This window comes from Budorcas taxicolor, chromosome 9 (genome assembly GCF_023091745.1).
Source record: "Budorcas taxicolor isolate Tak-1 chromosome 9, Takin1.1, whole genome shotgun sequence".
NCBI classification, from domain to species: domain Eukaryota; kingdom Metazoa; phylum Chordata; class Mammalia; order Artiodactyla; family Bovidae; genus Budorcas; species Budorcas taxicolor.
Window position 1 is genome coordinate 6,823,617 of NC_068918.1, and position 26,170 is coordinate 6,849,786.

Sequence of the window (26,170 nt, forward strand, 5' to 3'; positions counted from 1 at the left end):
GTTAAATATTCATTTTTTTACTAGATTAAATTATGTTTATAATTACTAATAAATGTGTAATTTATAATTGTTAAACCTATTCAGTTCAGTTCAGTCACTCAGTCTTTACAACCCCATGAATCGCAGCACCCCAGGCCTCCCTGTCCATCACCATCTCCTGGAGTTCACTCAGACTCACGTCCATCGAGTCCGTGATGCCATCCAGCCATCTCATCCTCTGTCGTCCCCTTCTCCTCCTGCCCCCAGTCCCTCCCAGCATCAGAGTCTTTTCCAATGAGTCAAGTCTTCGCATGAGGTGGCCAAAGTACTGGAGTTTCAGCTTTAGCATCATTCCTTCCAAGAGTTATATTGGAAATGTATTTCTTAAAATGGATGGCGTTGCTGTTTTCTTCCCTTATTCGTTTAGTTTATGTTTCCATAAATATTAATTGCTGTGCTGTAACTTCCAACAGTAATTTTATGTTTTTTTTTAGATACAAGTGCTGAGAAATCTTGGTCACATAATAGATGGATCTAGTGATAATTGCTATAGCGTTTATCACTCAGTTCTTTCCTTTTGATTAAATGGCAGAAATCACATAGCAGAGACTTCCTTGGTGGTCCAGTCCTTCCAATGCAGGGATTCCCGGTCAGTCCCCAGTTGGAAAACTAAGACCCCACGTAATGTGGGGCAGCTAACTAAGCCTGCGTGATGCAACAGAGAGCTTGTGTCATAACTACCGAGCCTGAATGCTCCAGAGGCTGCCAATTCCAGGATTCTACTGGAATCCTGTGCACTGCAGTGAAGAACCAGCACAGCCAAAAAAAAAAAAAGAAATCATATAGCAATGTAATGTAAGTTTGAAAGCTTAACATAATTTGTAATCCAGTCTTTAGATTTGTTGTCTTTCTGAATTTGGGGGAAATATATTAAAAAGGCTTTATCAGTACTTAATGTGTAGCTAGTAGTTACATTTGTTAGTTCCTTTTGTTTTAACCAGATGATCTCAGAAATAACTGAAAATACTGAAATCTTGCTCGTTATTAATTGGCTTTTGCCCGTATGGTTTGTAAAATATTCTGTTTTTGTATATTTTCTTAAATTTTGGAACTGCATATTTAGTTCATGTGATCTGTGGAAAATGCTTTCACATCACTTACTTGACAAGGCCATCAGTTAAATCAGATATATTATTGATCTGTAATAAGTAGGTTTTTTTCCTGTTTTTATTTCAAATATACATGTTAATTTCCCTCCTCATGATGACGTTTTACCATGGAATTCTAGTAGAAAAATACAGTCTTGGTTTTGACCTGAATTTTTTACCTGGTTGTAATAAATGTGTGCAAATTTCAACTTTTTGGGTGGGGTGGGGAGGGCTTTCTTTTCATTGTTCTCACATGATTTTTTTCCTTGGGGCAATGCTTTTCTTGATAATAACTAAAGTAGAGATATAAAGTCATTAAATGAAAATTTTCATCACTTTTGCTTTTCCATTTTACGTTATATTAAATAGTTATATTAAGAAAATCCTAAGTTGGTCCAGAATACTGTTTTTAACTATAGGTTCAGTTTTAACAGAAATATATATAAAACAGGGAAAGATAGGAAACTCTACTATAGTGCCAAAAGAGGTTCCAGATACCAGTATTTACAAATGTTTTTTTCATGAGGTTTTTAGACTCAATACAGTAAGAATTATGTCTTTTGTAAAGTGGAAGAAGTTTACTGTGAAAGTGAAGATGGGAAAGGAGATATTATATGATGCCTTTTCTACAAATGCGTTTTAAATCAATTTTAAGAAAGTGTTAAAGTGGTTGTTGTTCAGTCACTAAGTCGTGTCCCAAACTTTTTTGCCACTATGGACTGCAGCATGCCAGGCTTCCCTGCCCTTCACTATCTCCTGGAGTTTGCTCAAATTCATTGAGTGGGTGACGCCATCTGACCATCTTATCCTCTGTTGGCCCCTTTGCCTTCAATCTTACCCAGCATCAGGGTCTTTTCCAGTGAGTCAGTTCTTTGCATCAGGTGGCCAAAGTATTGGAGTGTCAGCTTCAGCATCAGTTCTTCCAGTGAATATTCAGGACTGATTTCCTTTAGGATGGACTGGTTTGATCTTGCTGTCCACGGGATTCTCAAGAGTCTTCTGTGGCACCACAGTTAAAAAGCAGCAGTTCTTTAGCGCCCAGCCTTCTTTATGGTCCAAGTCTCACATCTGTATATGACTACTGGAAAAACATAACTTTGACTGTACAGACCTTTGTTGGCAAAGTGATGTCTCTGCTTTTTAGTATGCTGTCTAGGTTTGCATCACTTTCCTTCCAAGGAGCAAGCATCTTTTAATTTCGTAGCTGCAGTTACCGTCTGCAGTTATTTTGGAGCCCAAGAAGATAAAGTCTTTCACTGTTTCCACTTTTTCTCCTTCTATTTTCCATGAAGTGATGGGATTGGATTCCATGATCTTCGTTTTTTGAATGTTGAGTTTTAAGCTAGCTTTTTCACTCTTCACTTTCATCAAGAAGCTCTTTAGTTCTTCTTCTCTTTCTGCCATAAGGGTGATGTCCTCTGCATATCTAGGGTTATTGATATTCCTTCCGGCAATCTTGATTCCAGGTTGTGCTTCATCCAGTCTGGCATTTCGCATGATATGCTCTGCATATAAGTTAAATAAGCAGGATGACAACATACAGCCTTGTCGTACTCCTTTCTAAATTTGGAACCAACCAGTCCATTATTCCATGTCCAGTTGTAACTGTTGCTTCTTGATCTGCATACAGGTTTCTCAGGACACAGATAAGGTGGTCTGGTACTCCCATCTCTTTGAGAATTTTCCAGTTTGCTTGATCCACAGATTCAAAGGCTTTAGTGTAGTCAGTGAAGCAGAAGTAGATGTTTTTCTTTCTCTGTGCGTCAATGGATATTGGCAGTTTAATCTCTGGTTTCTCTGCCGTTGTAAGCCCATCTTGTAGAATTTCTCAGTTCATGTACTGCTGAAGCCTTGCTTGTAGGATTTGAGCATTACCTTGCTAGTATATGAAATGAGCCCAGTTGTACAGTAGGAGTTGATTTTCTTAAAATGATCCATATCTGTTGGTCCCTTAGAAAGTTTGTGTAAAAGAAAGTCTCTTTAATAATGTGGGTAATATATAGGTCCTTATGGGTCATTAGTTTAAACTAATGTAGCCCCTTTACTGTATTTGAAAATGAATGTAGAATTAGGAGAAAGCCTTTATTTTGGTTCAAAGTGTTTTAGTATTCTTCCCCTTCTCTTTCACAGAATAATCTCTTTGCCTTTGGGTTCCTGCAGTTTCATTGTGCCTCTTTATATAAAGGATGCATATTTTTTATTAATTCTGAAAAAATTTTGGTCATTATCTAGATATTGCCTTTCCTCATTTTTTCTGGAACTAATTTTACTAGGTATTATTAGACCATCTTTTTTTTTTATGACCTTTAATGTATATTTTATGTGTAAAAGAAAAAAGATAAAGGGCCAAAAAAAAAAAAAAATCATTCCTCTACCGTATTCTATATAGTTTCCTCAGTTGTGTCTTCCAGTTCTCTTTTATCTTCAGCCATACCTAATGTGCTGTTTAGTCATTTATTTTTCTTTTTTTAAAAACAAATTAAATATGATTTGTAGAACTATTGGTTCTCTTTTAAAATTTTATGTTTTTCATAGTGTCTTATTCTTTCTGCACTATTTGTTTCCATTTCAATTTTAAGAATTTCAGAACCTTTAACATATATTTTAATGTCTTTAATCATTTAATAGATTCATTTATGCTGTCTTATTTTCTGAAATTCTTAGATGCTAAATTTCCTGAATACTTTTTTTTTTAATTGTCGTGATGTGCAGTAAGCTTGGGTGGAAGATACACATGTTGGTAACTTTTGCACATTTAGCAGTCCCAATGAAATAATCGTGTAGCAAAATATGTATTGTTAACAGTATTCTAGATGATGGAGAGCAAAACAGACAAGTTTCTTATTCCGGTGGAGCTTATATTCTGGTAACTGGATGCTTATTAGTTATTAATGATTAATGTTAAAATACAAGGATTAGTAGACCAAGACTCACAGGCCAAATCTGGCCCACAGCCTATGGCCTATGAATTAGAGTGAGTGTGTGCGTGTTCAGTTGGTCAGTCGCATCTCACTCTTTGCAACCCTATTGACCGTAACTTGCCAGACTCTTCTGTCCATGGAATTTCCCAGGCAAGAATGCTGGAGTGGGTTGCCATTTCCTCCTCTAGGGGATCTTCCTGAACCAGGGATCAAACCTGGGTCTCCCACATTGCAGACAGATTCTTTACCACTCAGCCATCAGGGAAGCCCATATTAAAGCAGTTAGAATATCAGATTTTAGGTCTGCATATAACTATAGGATGGTTGTGAGAATTCTTAGACTTTGTAATCCACCTAGGGCTTTTCATGTGGACTCTTTGCGACCTGTGAACTGTAGCCCGCTAGCCTCCTCTGTCCATGGGATTCTCCAGGCAAAAATACTGGAGTGGGTTGCCATGCTCTCCTCCAGGGGATCTTGCAGACCCAGGAATCAAACACACGTCTCTTACCATCTCTGCACTGGCAAGTGGGTTCTTTGCCACTAGTGCCACCTGGAAACTGAGGGTTAGAGGGGAAGGAAAATTAGAGTTTTGGGGGGGCCTTTAGACTGAATTGGAGCTTCCTGCATAGCCCAGTTGGTAAAGAATCTTCCTGCAATGCAGGAGACCCTGGTTCGATTCCTGGCTCGGGAAGATCTCCTGGAGAAAGGCTAGACTACCCACTCCAGTATTCTGGCCTGGAGAATTCCATGGACTGTATAGTATAGTCCATGGGTTGCAGAGTCACACAGGACTGAGCAACTTTCACTTTGACTTTTAGACTGAATAATATTAGTACTCTAATCCATGAGATGGTCATAAATGGCTTGAACTTTACTTGTTTACACCTTTTCTCCCAATAATTTGATGTAGATTACCAAGAATATGAGTAAAATGAAAGAAAATAAAAATTATTTATTACATAAAGAAAAGTAGATGTGCCATGCATCTGAAATAATTTATATGTTGTATTTTAATTCAACAGATATCTCTAAATTTTTTGGCGGCTTTAATTGTGTACTGTAGGTTTGTAACTGTGTGAGAAGAGAATCTTTTACAAATTTACACCCTGTGATTCTGCTATGGGGTGACACTCCCCCTGCCCCCAGCCCCTGCAAGCTACTTTCTACGTGTGACAGATAGTAAGGGCCCTTTCCTAAGGCAATTTAACAGCACACTAAATGTTTTTCATGAGTTATCTGCAAAACTGGAAGTACTATTTGTCTTATTGCTGACTGTATATAGCTTTTGATAGTAACCTGTTGGTAGCAGAATTGGGAAATTTAAGAATTTGTCTTATGCAAATCTTGTTTTAATGATGAACTTTGAGTTGTCTATTGCTATGCCTAAATATTTTCTTAAAAAGGAAATTTGAAAATGTTTTAGCACTTAGTCAAGAGATATGGTTGAATTTGCTAAGCGCCTGTATATTGAGTAAGATAATTTTTTATCTCTAGGATTAGCTTTCTACATTTGTTAACATACAAAGAAATTTTTATTCCTTTGATTTTGAGATGTTATGATTTTCAGTGTTATCTTGGAATAACATAGCTTGGGTTTGTCTCTTCTGGTTAAGAATTAATATCTATAATTATATTTCCATAATTTATAGTATTTATATTTCTGCAAAATGAAGTGAAGTGAAAGTTGCCAAGTCATGTCTGACTCTTTATGACCCCATGGACTGTAGCCTGCCAGGCTCCTCTGTCCATGGAGTCTCCAGGCAGCAACACTGGAGTGGGTAGCCATTCCCTTCTCCAGGGGGTCTTCCCAACCCAGGAATCAAACCCAGGTCTCCTGCATTGCAGGTAGATTCTTTACCATCTGAGTCACTAGGGAAGCCCACATTTCTGCAAGTAACACTATTAAAAATTCCTTATATGCAGTGTGGTATGGGAAAGCATAGAGTTTGTTGTCAGGTCAATACTTTGTTCAGATCCATTTAACTAGTTTAGGCAAGTTACTTTGCTTTTTAAGCTCAGTGATCTTTAATAACCTAGGAACAGAGTTCCCATAAAATTCACGTGATACATGGTGAAGAGATTTTGTTGGAGAAAGAGAACTGAAGTGGGAAATTTGAGCATATTAATCCTGTCATTCAGTTCAGTAGTGTCAACTAATTTGCCTGGTGTTTTAGGTGTAGCTTCTGAATCCCAGTCTGAAGAACTACTGAAATGTATAAATATGCAAATGAAGTGAGATGTTGAGTATATCGTAATTATCATAATGCCTATCTATGTGTGTGTGTGCGCTCAGTTGTGTCTGACTCTTTGAGACCCTGTGGGCTGTAGCTCAGAAGGTTCCTCTGTCCATGGGGTTATCCCAGGAAGAATACTGGAGTGGGTTGCCATTTCCCCCTCCAAGGGATCTTCCTGAACCCAGGGATCGAACCCACATCTCCTCAGTCTCCTGCATTGGCAGCAGATTATTTACCACTGAGCCACCACCTCAGAAGCCAAATGCCATAAGCAGTCATTTATTTGTTGTAATTATCTGTATATGGAGGGGTGAAATTAAATGGTTAGTCTATAATGGAAATGTCTCAGAATTTTTTTTGGCATGTGCACACTGCTGTATTTATTTATTTTCGGCTGTGCTGGGTCTTCATTGCTGCACAGGGCCTTTCTCTAGTTGCGGTGAGTGAGGGCCACTCTTCATTGAGGTGCACAGGCTTGTCACTGCAGTGACTTCTCTCGTTGCTGAGCACAGGCTCTAGGCACACGGATACGGTAGTTGCAGCACATAGGCTTAGTAGTTGCCACTGCTCTAGGGCCTGCAGGCTTCAGCGTTTGTGGCTCAGAGGCTCATTAGCTGTGTAGTCCCCTTTTCAGCAGTATCTGTGAAACCTGGGGACTTGTTAGAAATGCATATTCTCTGGCTCATCCCAAACCTACTCAATCAGAATAAACTGTAAGGGTTGGACACAGCAGTTTGTTTTAACAAACCATCCAGGTAATTCATCTAGATTTACTCTAAAATCTAAACTTGAACTGGAGATTGAGATGAATGGAAGCTGGATTTATAGTTGTGATTCACCCTTGCTGTTGCTGCTGCCAAGTCGCTTCAGTCTTGTCCAACTCTGTGAGACCCCATAGATGGCAGCCCACCAGGCTCCCCCGTCCCTGGGATTCTCCAGGCAAGAACACTGGAGTGGGTTGCCATTTCCTTCTCCAATGCATGAAAGTTAAAAGTGAAAGTGAAGTCACTCAGTCGTGTCCGACTCTTCGCGACCCCATGGACTGCAGCCCACCAGGTTCCTCCATCCATGGGATTTTCCAGGCAAGAGTACTGGAGTGGGGTGCCATTGCCTTCTCCGAATTCACCCTTACTCATATATCCTCATTCAGATTTTGAGGTGTTTTAAGAAGCAGTCCATACTTAGTGGATGTTGAACTCTACTTTTGCCTCCCCAGCTCTCTGACTCTGCTGGGTGTTCAGCTTAGCTTCTCAGACTCTCATCTGCAGCTCCAGAAGTTGTATCTTCTGGAGACAGCAGGTGTCTCGGGAAAATGTGAGTCTGGGCTGAGATCTCTGAGTTTCTTGTCAGTTCAGTTCAATTCAGTTCAGTCACTCAGTTGTGTCTGGCTCTTTGCAACCCAGTGAACTGCAGCACGCCAGGCCTACCTGTCCATCACCAACTCCCAGAATTCACCCAAACCCATGTCCATCGAGTCGGTGATGCCATCCAACCATCTCATCCTCTGTCATCTCCTTCTCCTCCGGCCCTCAATCTTTCCCAGCATCAGGGTCTTTTCAAATGAGTCATTTCTTCACATCAGGTGGCCAGAGTATTGGAGTTTCAGTTTCAACATCAGTCCTTCCAATGAACACCCAGGACTGATCTCCTTTAGGATGGACTGGTTGGATCTTCTTGCAGTCCAATGGGCTCTCAAGTCTTCTCCAACACCACAGTTCAAAAGCTGTCACTTAATTCTTCACTGCCTTGGTATCCCCCAGGTGCTTCAAACAGTTTCCTTTTTTAAAAATTTCTATTTTGTCCAGCTTTTCTAGTTTTCAGAGAGTAGAGGGAAGATTTAGCCACTTGCCTTGTCTGTCACCATCATAAATGAAGGGGTCCAAAGTACATGGCTGTGGAAGACTAAGAAGTAAGAAACTGTCTCAAGGAGGAGAAAGTGTTAAGCAGTGTGTTTAAAATAGATCTTTTGGGGGTTTTGTAATATACATATGCCTGAAAACAAAACCAGTCCTGGCACAATGAACTCCTCACAAAAAGACTTTTTTGGTGGGAAAAAATGTTTTTTTTAAGGGAATTTTTAGGTTTCTGTGGAAATGATTGGTGAAGAGAAGGTTATCTTCTTATGACTATTTTCTTGTAAAAAAAGTAAAATTTAAAATACTAGACTGCTGTTTAAAAAACAATATAAAAGTAGATAAGAGTGATTTTTAAAATGTTGTTTTGGGCAAGCTAGTACTAAGAACTTGGGACTTTTTTCTTAACAGCAAAGTGATGGTTATTGGTATATTTGTATTAATATTTTCAAGTATTAAGATATGAAGACTTTATCTCAGTTTCTGTGTTTATATAGAAACTTTGATGCTAAAGCCATAGTCCTTGTACAGTGACAACTAACTGCTGTCCTGTCCTACAGGTGCATCGGGGCCTGTTACGCAGGGGAAATGTTTATATTTTGCTTTCAAGAAAGAGCTGTCTTAAGATGCTCCACCCTCATACCTTTTGTTTTTCTCATAATTTTCTCAAATATCTTCGGTGATGCTGAAATGAAAAGGAAATAATATGATAAATACCCATGTTCCTACATATTTGTGTTGTGCTTAAGGGGAAAAAAAAGTACTGTAGTTGAAATACTCTGAAGTCTGTGCCTCTGCCACCCCTTTCCCCCATTTCCAATAGCTGGTATATTTTTACTACTTTTTTAAATAAATGGATTTTCAAATATTTGTTGATAAATTATCTTATTTTGTCATTTATTGACTCTAACATCTATGGATCTTTTTACAGTTAAATCGTCAATCTGAAATTGTTGCTACTAGTTCTGTTGATTCCTGGAAGACATGTGCAAGACGAAACAAGACCGAAAGTTTCAAACCTTTGAAAGGCAACGCAATTGGACTTAACATGTTGAGCAACAATAAGAAATTGAGGTATAGGCACTTTACTGTACATCCCTACAGAAAAGATAAACGGTTTGACACCAGAAACTAATTGGCCACGTTTGGTCAGTTGGCCCAACCTGTACCTTTTGTTTACAGTTTGTCGGTAGAGCCAAGAGGTAGAATGGCCCTAGTGTGTGAATTCTTTGCTTTGAATTTTGGGAATAGGATGGATTGCAGTGATTTCTTGGTTTGGAATAAAAATATTGAAAGGAAAATTTTGGTACACAAGGATTTCATAAAATGAACTTGCTTTCAAACAGCAAAATCTTGGTCATAAAATTGAAAGTCATATCTCCATTGGGAAATACTTACCAGGATTATCTCAGTGTTGTTATTGTCAGTCACTAAGTTGTGTCCAACACTTTGCCACCTCATGGACTACAGATTACCACGCTTCCCTGTCCTTCACCATCTCCTGGAATTTGCTTACACTCATGTCTATTGAGTCAGTGATGCCATCCGTTCATCTCATCCTCTGTTGCCCCCTTCTCCTCCTGCCTTCAGTCTTTCCCAGCATCTGGGTCTTTTCCAGTGAGTTGGCTCCTCGCATCAAGTGGCCAAAGTATTGGAGCTTCAGCTTCAGCATCAGTCCTTCAAGTGAATTTTCAGAGTTGATTTCCTTTAGGGTTGACTGGTTTGATCTCCTTGCTGTCCGAGGGACTCTTATTTATACTTCCTTATTTTCCCTTGTGTTGGGAAGGATTCCATATATAAAGCAGATAAATTCCATTTTGGTTTTGAAGAATGCAAATATTTCTTCCCAAATAGTTACCTATTAATTTTGCTTATACAGTCTTTCATTGACCTGAAAGCTTTCATCTTCATATTAATAAATCAGCTTTTACCTTTTGATTCATGCTATTTGGATCTTCTAAAAAAAATAACTCCTCACTCTTAAGTCATAAAGATACTTAAGTATACATAAAGATCAGTCAGTCAGTTCAGTCACTCCGTCGTGTCCGACTCTTTGTGACCCCATGGACTACAGCATGCCAGGCCTCCCTGTCCATCTCCAACTCCTGGAGTTTACTCAAACTCATGTCCATTGAGTCAGTGATGCCATCCAGCCATCTCAATCTCTATCATCCCCTTCTCCTCCTGCCTTCAATCTTTCCCAACATCAGGGTCTTTTCCAGTGAGTCAATTCTTTGCATCAGGTGGTCAAAGTATTGGAGTGTCAGCTTCAGCATCAGTCCTTCCAGTGCATATTCAGGACTGATTTCCTTTAGGATGGACTGGTTGGATCTCCTTGCAGTCCAAGGGGCTCTCAAGAGTCTTCTCCAACACCACAGTTCAAAAGCATCAATTCTTCGGTGCTCAGCCTTCTTTATGGTCCAACTCTCACATCCATACATGACTACTGGAAAAACCATAGCTTTGACTATGTGAAGCTTTGTCAGTGATGTGACATCTCTGCTTTTTAACATGCTGTCTAAATTTGCCATAGCTTTTCTTCCAAGGAGCAAGCATCTTTAAATTTCATGGCTAGTGTCACCATCCACAGTGATTTTGGAACCCAAGAAAATAAAGTCTGGGCTGTTCCCCTCTCTTTCCCCATCTATTTGCCATGAAGTGATGGGAGCAGATGCCATATCTTAATTTTCTGAATGTTGAGTTTTAAGCCAGCTTTTCACCCTCCTCTTTCACCTTCATCAAGAGTCTCTTTCATTCCTCTTTGCTTTCTGCCATTAGGATGGTGTCTGAGGTTATTGATATTTCTCTCAGCAATGTTGATTCCAACTTGTGCTTTCATCCAGCTCAGCATTTTGCTTGATGGACTCTGCATTTACGTTAAATAAGCGGGGTGACAATACACAGCCTTGATGTATTCCTTTGCCAATTTTGAACCAGTCCATTGTTCCATGTCTGGTTCTATCTGTTGTTCCTTGACCTGCATACAGATTTCTTAGGAGGTAGGTAAGGTGGTCTGGTATTCCCATCTCTTGACGAATTTTCCACAGTTTGTTGTGATCCACACAGTCAAAGCTTTAGAGTAGTCAGTGAAGCAGAACTAGGTGTTTTTCTGAAATTCTCTTGCTTTTTCTGTGACCCAGCAGTTGTTGGCAGTTTGTGATCTCTGGTTCTCTGCCTTTTCTACATCCAGCTTATACATCTGGAAGTTCTTGGTTCACGTACTGTTGAAGCCTAGCTTGAGGGATTTTTAGCCTTACCTTGCTAGTGTGTGAAATGAGTGCAGTTGTATGGTAGTTCGAACATTCTTTGGTATTGCCCTTCTTTGGGATTGGAATAAAACTGACCTTTTCCCGTCCTGTGGCCACTGCTGAGTTTTCTAAATTTGCTGGCATGTTGAGTGCAGCACTTTCATAGCATCATCTTTTAGGATTTGAAATAGCTCAACTGGAATTCTATCATCTCCACTAGCTTTGTTCTTAGTAATGCTTCCTAAGGCTCACTTGACTTTTACACTCCTGGATGTCTGGCTCTAGGTGAGTGATCACACCATCGTGCTTATCTTTGTTATTAAGACCTTTTTTGTACAGTTCTTCTGTGTATTGTTGCCACGTCTTCTTAGTCTTAATCTCTTCTGCTTCTATTAGATCCTTACCGTTTCTGTCCTTCATTGAGCCCATCTTTGCATGAGCTGTTCCTTTGGTATCTCTAATTTTCTTGAAAACATCTCTAGTCTTTCTCATTCTATTGTTTTCCTCTGTTTCTTTGCATTCTTCACTTAAGAAGGCTTTCTTATCTCTCAGACTCTGTTTCAGTTGGGTATACTTTTCCTTCATTTTGTTGCCTTTTTCTTCTCCTTTTTCATGTATTTGCAAGGCCTCAGAAAACCATCTTGTCTTCTTGTATTTCTTTTTTGTGGGCATGGTGTTGGTTGCCACAGTGTTATTAACCTCTGTCCATAGTTCTTAAGGTCTTCTATCAGATCCAGTCTGTTGAATCTGTTAGTCACTCCCACTGTGTAATCACAAGGATTTGACTTAGGTCATACCTGAATGACCTACTGGTTTTCTCTATCTACTTTCTTTCAGTCTGAATTTTGTAATAAACGAGTGCATGATCTGAGCCACAGTCAGCTCCAGATCTTGTTTTTGCTGACTATTAAATAGAGTTTCTCCATCTTCGGCTACAAAGAATAAAATCGGTCTGATTTCAGTATTGACCATCTGGTGATGTCCATGTGTAGAGTCTTCTCTTGTGTTGTTTGAAGAGTATGTTTGCTATGATCAATGCGTTCTCTTGGCAAAACTTTCAATGAGGGACTCCTTTTATTTTCTTTCTTTTTTTTTTTCCTGAAGATTTCTTATTCCACTTTTCATCTAGATATCGTCCATCTTTCCTGGTTGTCATAGTGAACCACTGTTACTGATATGATTGGTCTATTGCACATCCCAGAAATAGGGTTGAGATCACTGTTTTATTTTTATTTCTCAGTTTATAGTCAATTGGGAAACATAAAGGCTAACTAATTTTCAAGTCAGTGGAGAGTCAAAAGTAGAATTTAGCACTTTTAATTTTTTTTATAATTAACACTTATTATTATTTTGGCACATAAGGAAGCTTTGTATATTCATAGTATATAGTTTAAAAGCTTTTTTTCCCTCAATGGATATTCCTAAATAGAGAATAAGAAGAAATATATCTGGATTAATTTATAGGAAATATTACAGTGTGAAATACACATTTAGGATTCCTCATTTCTGTTCTAACGTTCTGCTCTTTACCTTCTTTAATGAACTGGATTGGAAACATTTTGGAGACAAATTCAGAAAGTGGAAACTTTGGGAAACTTAACATGGGCAGTGGGTTTATGTATAAAAAAGTTCTTATAAGTGATTAAGTTTTTTGTGTGTGTCCTCAGATTTTAAAGGATGTATTTTTCTTATGTATATATAATTTTCCCGTTTACTTTATTCTTTGTTTCTTGACTCTGCAGTGAAAATACACAAAATACATCATTATGCTCTGGAACTGTAAGACGTTTTCCTCATGCTAATGCACAGATAGCAGTAGTAAAAACAGCAGCCCAAAGGTAAGGATTCTAATTACCATTGTTTAGTATATAGTCCATGAGGTGGCTAAGAGTCGGACACGACTGACCGCCTTCACTTTGACTTTTCACTTTTCATGCATCGGAGAAGGCAATGGCAACCCACTCCAGTGTTCTTGCCTGGAGAATCCCAGGGATGGGGGAGCCTGGTGGGCTGCCGTCTATGGGGTCGCGCAGAGTCGGACATGACTGAAGCGACTGAGCAGCAGCAGCAGAATATACTTGTCATCCTCTTTAATAAGAGTTGGTCACTGCCTTTTTTAAAAAGAACCTTTTTCCTCACTTTCTAGAACTTCACTGCTTCTGTTGTCTCTAAAGAGAGACTCATGTTTCTGATATAATTCATGCCCTACAATTTTATTATTTTATACCTACTTTTAAATAAATCGCAGTCTGTAAATAGAGGTATTTTAAGTAAAAGCCATTCTGTTGGATTATATTCCTGTTAAATTAAGCTGATTTGTACATTTAACAGAGAAGTCTTCAGCTGGTAGTTTAGTTCTGATGAGTAAAACTATAGTTATTACTTTACTTTCTTTGTAAGGTTTATAGGATTTCATGGTATCAAAGTAAATCACATTGTTAGTTTTAAATGAGAAATTTCTGTGTTTTCATAAATATGACTTCTCATTGATCATGAAAGTACTACTTGAATCTTGAAATAGTGCAAGGGATAGTGTGATAGTTGATGTTCTTAAATGCTTTTGAGGTTTTTCATAACCGTTTTTGGATGGTAATGAAGTTTCAGTTGAATTTCAGTTCTTAGTCAATTTCAGCTGACAAAAAAATTTTTAGGTTCCAACAATTACAAAATAATTTATCTCTTTATTTCTTGCATTTTGAATAATTGCATTAAATTTTTATAGCTAGTAAAACTTAAAGGATTTTTTAATATGTGCTAGATGTTCATTTAAAAATATGTACTAGATGTTTTTCTTCAGTTTTTAGACTCCTGATCTAGACTGCTCTTCCTTGAGAAAATGTGTCCTGACTCTTACCCTTGCTGTATTTGCTATAACATACAGTTTCAACTTAAAAACCTTAAAATTTTCTCATACTTTAGCACAATAAGAAAACCTTTTCTTTGCCTATTTTTCATAGTTTTAATGTAAGATGTTTTAGAAATTCAGCTAAAAAAATGGACAAATTACTATACATACCAAAAAATTGACTGGCCTTATGCAACAAGCTCTGCGGCCTACACGTAGCACAACATGAGAAGAAACAATAAAAGGAAAGTAATTAAGGGAAAGGAAGAAGTTTAGAAGGATAGACACATTGTTTCTCGTATACTGATCACATTGATATAATTCATCACTGTGAAAAATCTACTTTCTATTCTGAAAATGAGGTGTAAGTTGAAATACTAATTTATAATCAAGTGATATATTCTACAACCAAAATTATTACTGGTTTAGAAGTTATCTATTAGTTTAGAATCATTTACACTATGCCTTATTCTCCCCATTTCACCTTTCTTCATTGGTAATGTTAAAAATTGATTTCAGTTTGGGAATTGGCTTGTGTTTTTTTTTAATTCTATGTCATGGCACCTCTTATACCTTGCCATGTATAAGGTACACATTACCTTCTACATTACGCCTCTGTATAAAAAATTAGTTTCTGTTAATAGGAGTGGTATTTATTAGTAAAATAATGTTTCTTAGAACAATAAAAAAACCTGATTTAATTTATATTTAAAAAACAATCCTGAGTGAAAATACAAGTGAAGGACAAGTAGGGGCATTAAGGAAAACTGTGAAGTGTCATGTCTACAGGACAGATTGTCCTTATGTTTCTCTCTCATAGAATAAATATTTCTTAGTGCTACTGCAGTGTGACTGTCATTAAAAAGATTTTGACTTGCAAACACCAGTCATTGAGAGTTTTCCCAATTTCCTTCCTTCAAAAGTTTTGAGTGATTTTATGCTACATACCTATGGCTTAGTGGGTAAAGAATCCACCTGCAGTACAGGAAACACAGGGGATGCAGGTTCATTCCCTGGGTTGGGAAGATCCCCTGGAGGAGAAAATGGCAACCCACTCCAGTATTCTTGCCTGGAAAATCCCATGGACAGAGGAGCCTGGTGGGCTAGAGTCCAAAGGGTTGCAAAGAGTGGAACACGATTAAGCATGCAGGATGCTACATACATGTACCTACATACATAGGTTTAGAGTAGTCAAGGACGAGTATGACAGTTTTTCCTCCAAGCTCAAGTTTGGTTAGGGTAGAAAACAGAATAACAAGTAAGCAAATGTTTACCTGGTGAGTACAGTGTAGCAATATGCAAAGTATGTGTAGTACCATTTATAGCAGTGAAAAATTCACAAAGGAAGTATTAAAGAAGCTTTTGAGTGTTTTAGCTATAAGAGAACACTCCATGGAGTAGGAACCACATCTTCAATGGACATGAAAAAAACCTTCACCCAAGGTGATAGCTAGCAAACTTTTGGTTTTAATTAGTGTAATGTTGGCACAATTGTCAGGCCTCAGATGTGTAAAAGCACACTGGCTTTTACAGTTTCACCTAATTTTTCTTATTTTCTCACCTCTGCATTTGAAATTAAAGACAGTATCACTACTTAGTAATTCACACACATAATCGATACCTCCTGGGGTGAGTGGTGTACCTTGTCTTTTAAGTAAATCAGACCTGCATTTTGAATAATTTGTAAGATATTGAAATAAGTACATCACACCTTTTTAATCTGAAAGAAAGAAGTGTTAAAGTATGAGATCAGATTACTATTTGGAGGATATTATGGGTGCAGTCTGGTTTCTTACTGCTATTCCAAATGTTAATTCATCTTTAAAAGGTAGGTTGTTTATATACTAATAGTGATGGAGATAGTATAGAAAAAAATGCAGAAAATAAAAAATCTTTAGAACTGTACCATCTCTACTCCTAACTTTAACCAGACTTGGAAAAAGAGCTTATTTATTGATTTACGTTTTGTTTACATTTTCGCCTTTTTTTTTTTTTTAAGGCAAGATAGAAAGACTTAAAAGGACTCTAGGGGAACAGGAATGTTTACAAAAGCATATATAATTCATAAATGGGAAAATGGGCTCCTGGAATAAGCAAGATTTCAGTATTAATGAAAAGTACCACTTTGACCAAATGGAAGTCCAAAATCAAGTCATAGATAGCAGAGTCAATCAGCTTGTTTTCTTTTTAAATTTTAAGAGCAGAAGTAGTCCAAAAGGAACATTAAATCAACAGTTTTACGAAGTCTTACATTACCAATAATGGCTTCCTGTCTCAATTTTTAAAAGCTTTATTACTTCTTTTATTCTTTCTTTCTCTCTCTCTTTCTTTCAATATATAAGCTCTTCTACGGCAGGGCTTGATAATAAACACATATTAGGGTGAGGAGTATTGGAAAACTACCATAACTCATAAGTTAAATATCATAGAAAATGCATTTTTTTCAAGTGTAAGAGACGTGAACATGAATGTATATATTTTTGGGTTTTGTTTTCTTCTAACTCCTTTGGTTTATTGGAAAGAACCAAGCCCATTTCTACTGTGTCTTCTACCTCTTTCTTTTACTGTCTGTGGTACTGAACTCTTCACCACAGTGAGAACTCTGGGCACAACAGCATAGAGTAGGAGATGACCAGATGAGGTGTTAATGCCCAAGTTTTGGTTTCCATTTTTACTTTTCCTGAAATGCAACACCATAAGAAGTAAATGCAAAAGGACAGACAGATTGAGCTTCTATGTTTATATTTTGTTTCACTTTAATAGGTTTATGACAGATAATTTTCCTTCATTTTTCTGTCATTTGTCCAATATAAATTTATCTTACACAGATTATCACATTTTTTAAATAACAAAAGTAAAATCTCAAATATGGTATTCATGTAAGTTTGTAATAATTCTTTTCTTTATCATTAAAAAAATTTTTTTTAAAGAAATAAGTGTTTCTTTTCAATGTTGTTTATGTAAAACCAACTTACCATATTATTTTTTCTTAATTTGCCAGGACTGAATGGATATTTTACTTGTATGCTTCACATGATAGGAATTCAGGAGTTAATATGGGGACTCAGAGATTTTTGTTAACTATGTTTTGCTTACAGTTCTGAATATTTAGTTTTCTTTGTAATAGGAATAATTGCAGAATGTGACTCTTATTCTAAATTGAGGGTTTTATAAAAAGGTTGAGTAATTGATGTTGATAGCTTTTAAAATTTTCCATGAACTGTGGAAAAGGTTGGACCTGTTATACTTTTGACTTTTGATTAGAGGCCACGATTTTAAGTCCCAGGATTTTTTCTAGTGTCTCCAGCCATATAGTATACTTGTATTTAATATAAAGCTTTTGTGGAAAAGTTTCAACCTTAAATTTTTATTTTCTTTTTTTTGCTCAGAAGCAGATACAGTCGGACTTCTGTATCTGGAGGTTGCACATCTGTGGATACAACCAACCACAGATTAAAAAATATTCAAGGAAAAAATTCCAGAAAGTTCCCAAAACCAAAACTTGAATTTGCTGGTGCTTGCAACTGTTTATATAACATTTACATTGTATTAGGTACTATAAGTAATTTAGAAATGATTTGCTGTATATGGGAGGAAACACCATACCCTTTTATGTAAGGGACATGAGCACCCACTGTTTTGGTATCTGCATGGGGTCCTAGAACCCATCCCATACAGATAACCAAGGGACTACTGTAATCACTCCTGATAACAGAATTGGGACCTGTAAAAATTGTATAGCTTTTAGAAAAGTGTTTTGTTCCTTGGAGACTATTGCTGTAACCACTCTAAATAACACATGTCCTAAAATGTTGTATCATTTGAATAAAGCTCTTTTAAGTATTTTTTGATCTTTATACATCCTTTTTTCTTCTTTAAATATGTTTAGATATAAATTAATTTCTGTACTGACAAAAATGGAAAACCAATTTACATATCTGAGAGGATTGGAAGCACTAGTATATAACATATGTGATGCATTTAAAACAAGTAAATCATAGTTTTGCCTTATTGACTGCACTTACTAAAACTATAGTGATATATCAAAAATGAGGTCTTGCCTCTTACATTTTTTTTCTTTTTCATGTTTTAAGCAGTCTGGACCAAAAGGAAAGGTAAGCTTAATATTGATGAAATTAGAGCATGGATACAACAATAAAATATCATATTATTTATATGCTTTGAAAAATCACTGAATTAGAGTTCATCATTAAGCTTATTAATTATTTTAATAAAAGGAAACATAGCACAACATGATATTTAATTTACGTGAGTAATATTTCACCATAATTCTCAACATACATTTTTCCATGAATGATTATTATATATTTATACTGATGTGTAACTACTTTAAATAAAGTATTTCAGGATCTTAGTAGTAAAATTATTTTCAGTTATGTAATATAAATATTTCTTGTTGTATTTTAGTGATAATATTTTTGCTTAATGCTTTATTAGAGTGAGGTGAAAAATTGAGTAGAATACCTTAAGCTTGGAGTTAAAACTCTATTCTGACCCAGAATTTTGTGACAGAATTTTATGATCCTTCTTTGTTCCCTTTGTAGTAATTCTAGCAGACACATCATCCTTTAGCAGAAATGTTGAGTAATGTAACGAAAGTAACATAGAAACAAGTTTTTAAGAACACATTTCTTTGAATAGTGAAATGATTATAGTTGTTTTGAAGCAAATACCCTTAAGAATAGCTCTCTCCTCAGTGTGTATATGTGGAAATTTTTGTGCATGTGCGTATCTTTTTTTCTTGCTTCCCTGAATCTCAGGAACCTTTTATGAATTCTCCCCTCCCAAAACAGGTAAACAACCCTTGTATTAAGCCAATACTTTTGTGTCATTGGTGACGGTCAAAAGAAGGGACATTCTATACTTCGATTTAATTGTGTGACTTTGACTCTATACTTTTGTTTAAAGGTGTAGAGGAAGCAAAGAGGACAACTTACAGTGTTTTATAGAATGCTGTATATTCCGTCTTACTTCATGAACACCAAGTTTCTGAGCTATAAAGGTGATTCTGTCAGCAAAAGATTTAGGCATATTATTTTATAAGTCTGAAATACATCACAGTTCTTATATGTTTTAAATGAATGGGTTGTGCAGATATTTTATTACCTATCTCCTGGAAAAGAAAATTTATTCTTCTGTTTCTCTTTGAGTAAATTATTATTTCTTGTCAGATACAGATTTTATGTCTTTTAAATTTTTAACTCATAAGTGACTCATTTTGGAGAGAAGACCATTTGTAAGATATTTTTAATAAAATTGCTGAAGAATATACATTAAATAACTATACAGTCACACATGAACCAGACTGTTGTTTTATAGAAATAAACATTCCTTCCTGTGTGTTATAGTAGATAAAATGCAGGTATTGTTATATTATCAGAATAGTATAGAGCTTAGATTATTCTCGTTCTCCCAGTAGCTTTGGAGGGTTAAACTGATTTTTTTCCCCACTGTTTTGGCTTCTTAGGCATATTTCTGTTGTGGAAATTTATTTACTGATACATTCAGCAAATGTTTTAGTGACTCTATGTGCCAAGGCACTCTTCTAGGAGCAGACAGAAATCCCTACCCTCTTGGAGCTTATAGTCTTGTTGGAATAATACTGGAATAGGAATCAAAAGGTATAGAATTAAGTAACTAGTGTTACCATATAAGTTACTCTAAAATGGGAATAATGATATTTGCCCAATTTTGAAGGAGATTTGTGAAGAACAAATGAGATAATTATTTGAAAGTGACATATATTCTGTGAAGTTTGAAATATCTGTAATAGATACTGAAATTCTTTGTCTTTTGTACCGACATTACTGCCAGGGACTAGCATAACGTAGCAGGTATTTATAAAATACATAAATACACTGGAGTGCTTTATTTAGCACCTTTGTTACTGTTAGGTTCAGTTTAGTCCGTTAATCCTTTGGATTCTTAGCTAAAATTATTTTATCTTTGTCAGAGTTAAGCTGAGAAATTTTCTGTCAGTAGATTTTACTCTGGAACTTTTTTTTCCACATAAGCCTTTTCCCCTCTCTTCTTACAAGCAAAGTCACATCTTTTTTTCTGACCTTTGAAGAGCAATAGAAAATCTTTTATCTTTATCCCTTACATATGAAGGACTACAAATCGCTGAACTAAATGATTGCTTTACAAGAGGATAGCTTATCTAATAAACTGAAAGATAGGGAGTTGTAGAAGGTTAAACTATATACTGGGCACAATGAGGTATATTTTAGGTTTAAAACCAAGCTGGAATAAGTAATAAACAATGATTCTAAGGTCCAGGGCTTTCAAACTTAAAAAAATTGCTGCCATTTTTCTTTGTTGTGAGTGACATTGGTAACTTGAGTGACTTCTTTTCTGACTCTTGGACAGTGGTTATGAATACAGTGTATCTGCTGACACCAGCAACCTGGAATACTTAATCTGGTATTAGAACTTACCCCCCCCCCCGCCCCCCCCGTAAATAGACTGTGACCCATTATGCAATGAGCACATAGTAATTTCAAAAGTTTTAAAAATATTTTATTATAACTAGTATGTTCATATTATATAGAATTTTGAAATAACAGAAAGGTACAAAGGTGAAAAGAATGTAGTAAAAGAATATATGTGAAACACTAGACATGTTTACTTAAATATGGGGTTTGTTTGAAAAGACAACTGTTATAATGAAATATTTTATAATTTTTAAGTTCTTAAAATAGAAAATACATCATTAGCATCTTTATACATTTCTTTTACAATATTTTTTCCTGTGTCCTTTAAATATATCTAACAGGGAGTCATAGTAAAAATACAGCTGTATATTCTGAATTTTGGCTTCTAAAAATGATTTTTAAATCCCATGGACAGAGGAGCCTGATAGGCTGCAGTCCATGGGGTCGTGACACGACTGAGCGACTTTACTTTCACTTTTCACTTTTCATGCATTGAAGAAGGAAATGGCAACCCACTCCAGTATTCTTGTCTGGAGAATCCCAGGGATAGAGGAGCCTAGTGGGCTGCCGTCTATGGGGTCACACAGAGTTGGACACGACTGAAGTGACATAGCAGCAGTAGCAGTAGCAAAAATGATTTTTAATGATCACATAGTAGCTTGTCCTACAAATATACATAATTTATTTGCCTATTAGCCCATGTCTGGTTGTTTTTCACTGCTATATATGATACATAAATGAACAACTTTGTATATAAATTTCTAAATATGTCTCTTAAGATAAATCTCTGGGAAGGATTCTTTACAACTGTTTTTAATGCTCTTGATAGGTACTTCCAAATTGTTTTGCAGACAAGTGGTACCAGTTTATATTAGCCTTATAAAATACTATCTTGATATCTGAGAAATAAGAGTATAGCAAGATGCTAGATTGTAAGACTAATAATAATTAAGTTTTTTTAATTCACTCTTCAGTTGAAGTATATATTGAAAAGATCAAAATTTCATTCATAGTAGAAACTAAAATATTCAATAATAAAATTAATGATGTATAGCTCCCTTATAAATATACCTAAAGAACCTGATTTGAGGCATATATTTGGTTCCTGGTTGGTTATTTGATAGAGTTGCTCCTTAAGATAAATTTAATGGAGTTTTAGTCAGAAATCCTGTTGACTTGGTTACTTTAGGAAATTTGACCAGTTGACTCGTTTGTTTCGAAGAGTAAATATTGGCGAAGAGCAACAGTTTTAATTTTGTAAAAAGAGTAAATGAGGGAAGAGAAAAATGACATGCCTTGCCACATAATAAAGCATACTGTGAGGAAAACAGTGGTTGAATATGGAAACATTAGAAAAGGTCTAAAAAACAAGTAGGACAGTAAACAGACTAGAGAATCCAGGTGTGTTGAACATCAATAAATGTTTAGTTTACCATGCCTGAATTATATTATTTTCACATAGGCTAATATTTTGAATTCCTTTATGGTGGCTGCATGGTAGCCAGTGGTTGAGTTTTGACATTGTCATCCTTGTACTGCAATATTTAGATAATTGTTTGACCTGATAAATACACTTCCAATTATATACTGCCTTTTAGTTATATACATTTATTCCTTCCAACTATTTATCAAGTGCCTGCTGTGTTCTAGGCATAAGAATACAGTGATGAACAAAACAGGCAAGACCTCTGTTCTCCCGTAGTTTACATTTTGATGGGCAAAAACTGATAATGAATAAGTAAAGCACCTAATAAGTTCTGTGTTTAAAAGTACAATTGGATGATGTGATATAGTGTGACAATGTGGTTTCTTTAGATGTTCAGAGAAACTCAGCTATAAAGCTAACATTTAACCAAGGGCTGAATGTAGACTCAGATACAGTGATCATAGAGATGGCTTCTTCAGACAGAGAAGAGGTGGTGCTAAGGTATTAATGCTGGCATGAGTAGGGTATGTTCAGAGAAAGAAAGAAGGACCACTGTGCCTGGAACTTGGGGAGCAAAGGGGAAAATGTTACGAGGGTTGGTTTAGTAAGGTCAGCTAGAACCCCTAGATCATAAAAGGCTTTGTAAGAGAATCTCAAGAGTTTGAGTTTTACATTGGTGCACTCATTGAAAACTTTCAGTGCATTTTAGGTAGAGAAGTGTTACTACCTGATAAATATTTGAGATTTTTAAAAAAAATACTCTTTTATGTATGATTTATGTGGTATTTAATTGAGGCTAAGCTTGTTTCACTTACCAAATAGAATATCAGTAATAATCTTTGACTGTTCAAAACTATTAATAGCTCAGCAAAGTCTAGGAATTAGAGAGGTAGAAAGACATAAGTAAAAGGAATCTTATGGCTTTTCTGGGGAGAGGGATTGAATGGGATAGGATGGGGAAGTGAAAGGATTTTAAAGATCTTTATGACTTTGGGGTGTGTAGAATATCTTGCTTGAGGAAATAGTCGGAATCTTGATACCATGTTAATGAACATAGTATGCAATTGAAATAAGGCTTAAGACAGGGAAGGTAACTATTGTATTTGTTAAATTAACCAGAGGAGAAAAAAAAGAGTGAAAAGTAATTGTGGGGACTTCCCAGGTGGGCCAGTGACCAAGACTCCGCAGTCCCAGTGCAGGGAGCCTGGGTTCGATCCCTGGTCAGGGAACTAGATCCCTCATGCCTCAGCTAAGACACACTGCAGCCAAATAAATAAATTTTAAAAGAAAGAAAAGTAATTGTGTAAGTCAGTAAAAATAGGAAAAAAGAGGAAAGAATGAAACAAATAAAAAAAACAACTAACTCGTAAGGTAGGAGGAAAGGAAAACATCAAAAAACATTAAAAAAAGTTTATCACCTGCAATAATAATTGTGATCAGGGTTGAATATATTTATTAAAAGACAAATCTGTTGTTTAAACTCAGCTATATCATACTATTTATAAGAATCAGCTACTTCTAAAATGGTTTGTAAATAAAGGGTCTCTTGACTCTTAGAGTCAAAAGAGATACAAACAATATGGCAGAAACCAACAGAGTAATAGAAAACAATTATCCTCCAGTTAAAAATAAATTAAAGATGCAAACAAAAGGAAAGCATGAGTAGAATTTTAGCAATAAATGAGACCAGATTAAGGATTAGAAGCACTAAATAGGATAAAGGAGTGCATTTCATAATGGACATACTCTGAGAAATGAATAAAGCTCCCCTAAAATATTTAAATGCAAAAAAGTTTTTGGTTAGAGTGCAACTTTGGGAAATTTTAATAAATCTTCAAAAATTTGAAGTTTAAACATAAGTTTGGAATAATGGATTTTAATGGAAAAATAGACACATTTAATTTTTGTTATAGAAGTTTACATCTTTTGCAATCAGTTACAGCAGTGGAACAGTTTATAAAGTGAGTTATTAAAACCAACTAAAAATAAACCAGCACTCAGATCCTGGTTTCTAATATTCTAATAAAAGGAACCTGGAGAAATGGCTGATTCTAGGGATGGGTTAGGGAAAACAAAATAATCTTAGAGTATCTTATAGTATCAGAATCCAATTCAAAAAACCAAAGGGTGCTTACTTCAACAACACATACACTAAAATTGGAACAGTACAGAGATTTTCATGGCCCTTGTACAAGGATAACATGCAGATTGGTGAAGCATTCCATATTTCTGTAAGTTTTATGTATATTTTATCTGAATTAAAAAGGTGACATCACAGGAAAGGAAAACAAGAACCAACTGAAAGAGCTCCCAAAGGCCAGAACCAAAACAATTGGATTATAACCTAAAGTATAAAATAAATATCCATTGGTGGTACTAGTATAAATGATTGAATAAGTGGTTTACTTATGAACTAACCTAAAATTTTTGTAAGCTGCATAAAATGATTTGGGGGAAATTGACAGCTGTTTGCTACAGAAGAATTCCAAATAAATAATATATGTAGATACTCCCCTCTTCAGGAAGAAATAGAGTTGAAGCATTGTTGCTAAGTTGTGTCCAACTCTTTTGTGACTCCATGGACTGTAGCCCACCAGACTTCTCTGTCAACCACATTTTCCAGGTAAGAATACTGGAGTGGGTTGCTGTTTCCTTCTTCAGGGGTCTGACCCAGGAATCAAACCTGCGTCTCCTGCCTTGTGGATTCTTTACCATTGAGACACCAGGGAAGAAGCCTCCCTTGTGGGCTGGACTAACTGAATTTGCTTCCAAATAGAACATTGGAAAGGAAAATAAGTAATTTTGGAGTAGAGAAACCTGGCAGATACTACCTTAGCCAGATGATCACGGTTAATCTTACTGCTGTTATAAATCATTGGTATCATGTAACCTCTGATACGACGTGAGGAGACATCCGCCAAACCTACAAGCTTGGTCTAGTCATGAGTGTAGCACCAGACCCACGGTGAGGGGTATTCTGTGTAATAACTAACCAGTCTCTTCCCAAGTGCCAGGGTCACGAGAAAGAATTTTAAGTCCGAGAAACAAACAAGCTGCCTCCGTCCGTAGTGGCTCAGATGGTAAAGAATCTGCCTGTTGTACGGAAGACCCAGGTTCAGTCCCTGGGTTGGAAAGATCACCTGGAGGAGGAAATGGCAACCCACTCCATTGTCTTTGCCTGGAGAATTCTATGGACAGAGGAGCCTGGCGGGCTAGTATCTGTGCCTGGAGAGTTCCATGGACAGAAGATTCTGGCAGACTACAGTACATGGGGTTGCAAAGAGTCAGACATGACTGAGCCACATACACACATGCACGCACACACGCACACCTAGCGAGACAGGATCACTAAAAAAACAGTGAATCCTAGGTTGTACTCTAGAACAAAGAGGATATTAGTGGAAAGTGGAAGAGCTGGTAAAATTCAAACAAAGCCTGGCATTTAGTTAATAGCCATGTGCAAATGTTGATTTTTGTGTTTTTTGATATAGATATGAGGGTAATGAAGGTGTTAACATTAGGAAAAACTGGGTAAGGGATATAAGAGAATTCTGAACTATCTTTTCAACTGTTCAGTAAATCTAAATTTGTTCTAAATTTTATTTTTTTTTAAAAAAGACTTCCAAAGCTGAAGCCTGTCAAACTTTTAATAAACAAAACATTCTGATGTTATTTAAACAGTTTTGCACAGAAGGGGGAAAAAGGTATCTAGTTTTCTGCACTTCGTAAAATATTGGATCCATGATCCATGAAATGAGGTTCTCTAAAACTTATATACAAAACACATACTCTCAGAAGCAAAAGAAAAAAGAAAAAATGCTCCCAGTTGGTAGGGACACTTCTCTGCTTCTGCTTGGTTTAAGGTAGGAAAGAAAATCCACTAGGAAATTAAATCCTAGCCTTAAGCATCATACTAGTTTGAAGTTTGAAATTTTTAATGTCTGTAGAGTGTTGGAACTTTCATACTAAGAAGTTAACATAAAAGTTTATTTTTGATTACCTAACAAAAGTTAACACAAGATTATAAAATTCTTTTAATTCTCTTATTAAACAAATACTT

The 26,170-nt window shown here is 36.2% G+C and overlaps 1 protein-coding gene and 1 non-coding gene across 2 annotated transcripts in view; both read left to right on the plus strand.

Annotated features, from left to right (window-relative positions):
- SENP6 (SUMO specific peptidase 6) overlaps positions 1 to 26,170 on the plus strand; it is a 127,021-nt gene that overhangs the window by 38,415 nt on the left and 62,436 nt on the right. The window contains exons 4-6 of the mRNA XM_052645712.1: positions 9,068 to 9,210; positions 13,127 to 13,222; positions 18,324 to 18,344. Of these exons, the coding sequence (XP_052501672.1) occupies positions 9,068 to 9,210; positions 13,127 to 13,222; positions 18,324 to 18,344 (260 nt within the window). The remainder of the gene's footprint in view (positions 1 to 9,067; positions 9,211 to 13,126; positions 13,223 to 18,323; positions 18,345 to 26,170) is intronic.
- Positions 24,238 to 24,341, plus strand: LOC128053625 (U6 spliceosomal RNA). Its single transcript, XR_008199944.1, has one exon. It is a non-coding gene; the product is annotated as a U6 spliceosomal RNA (small nuclear RNA).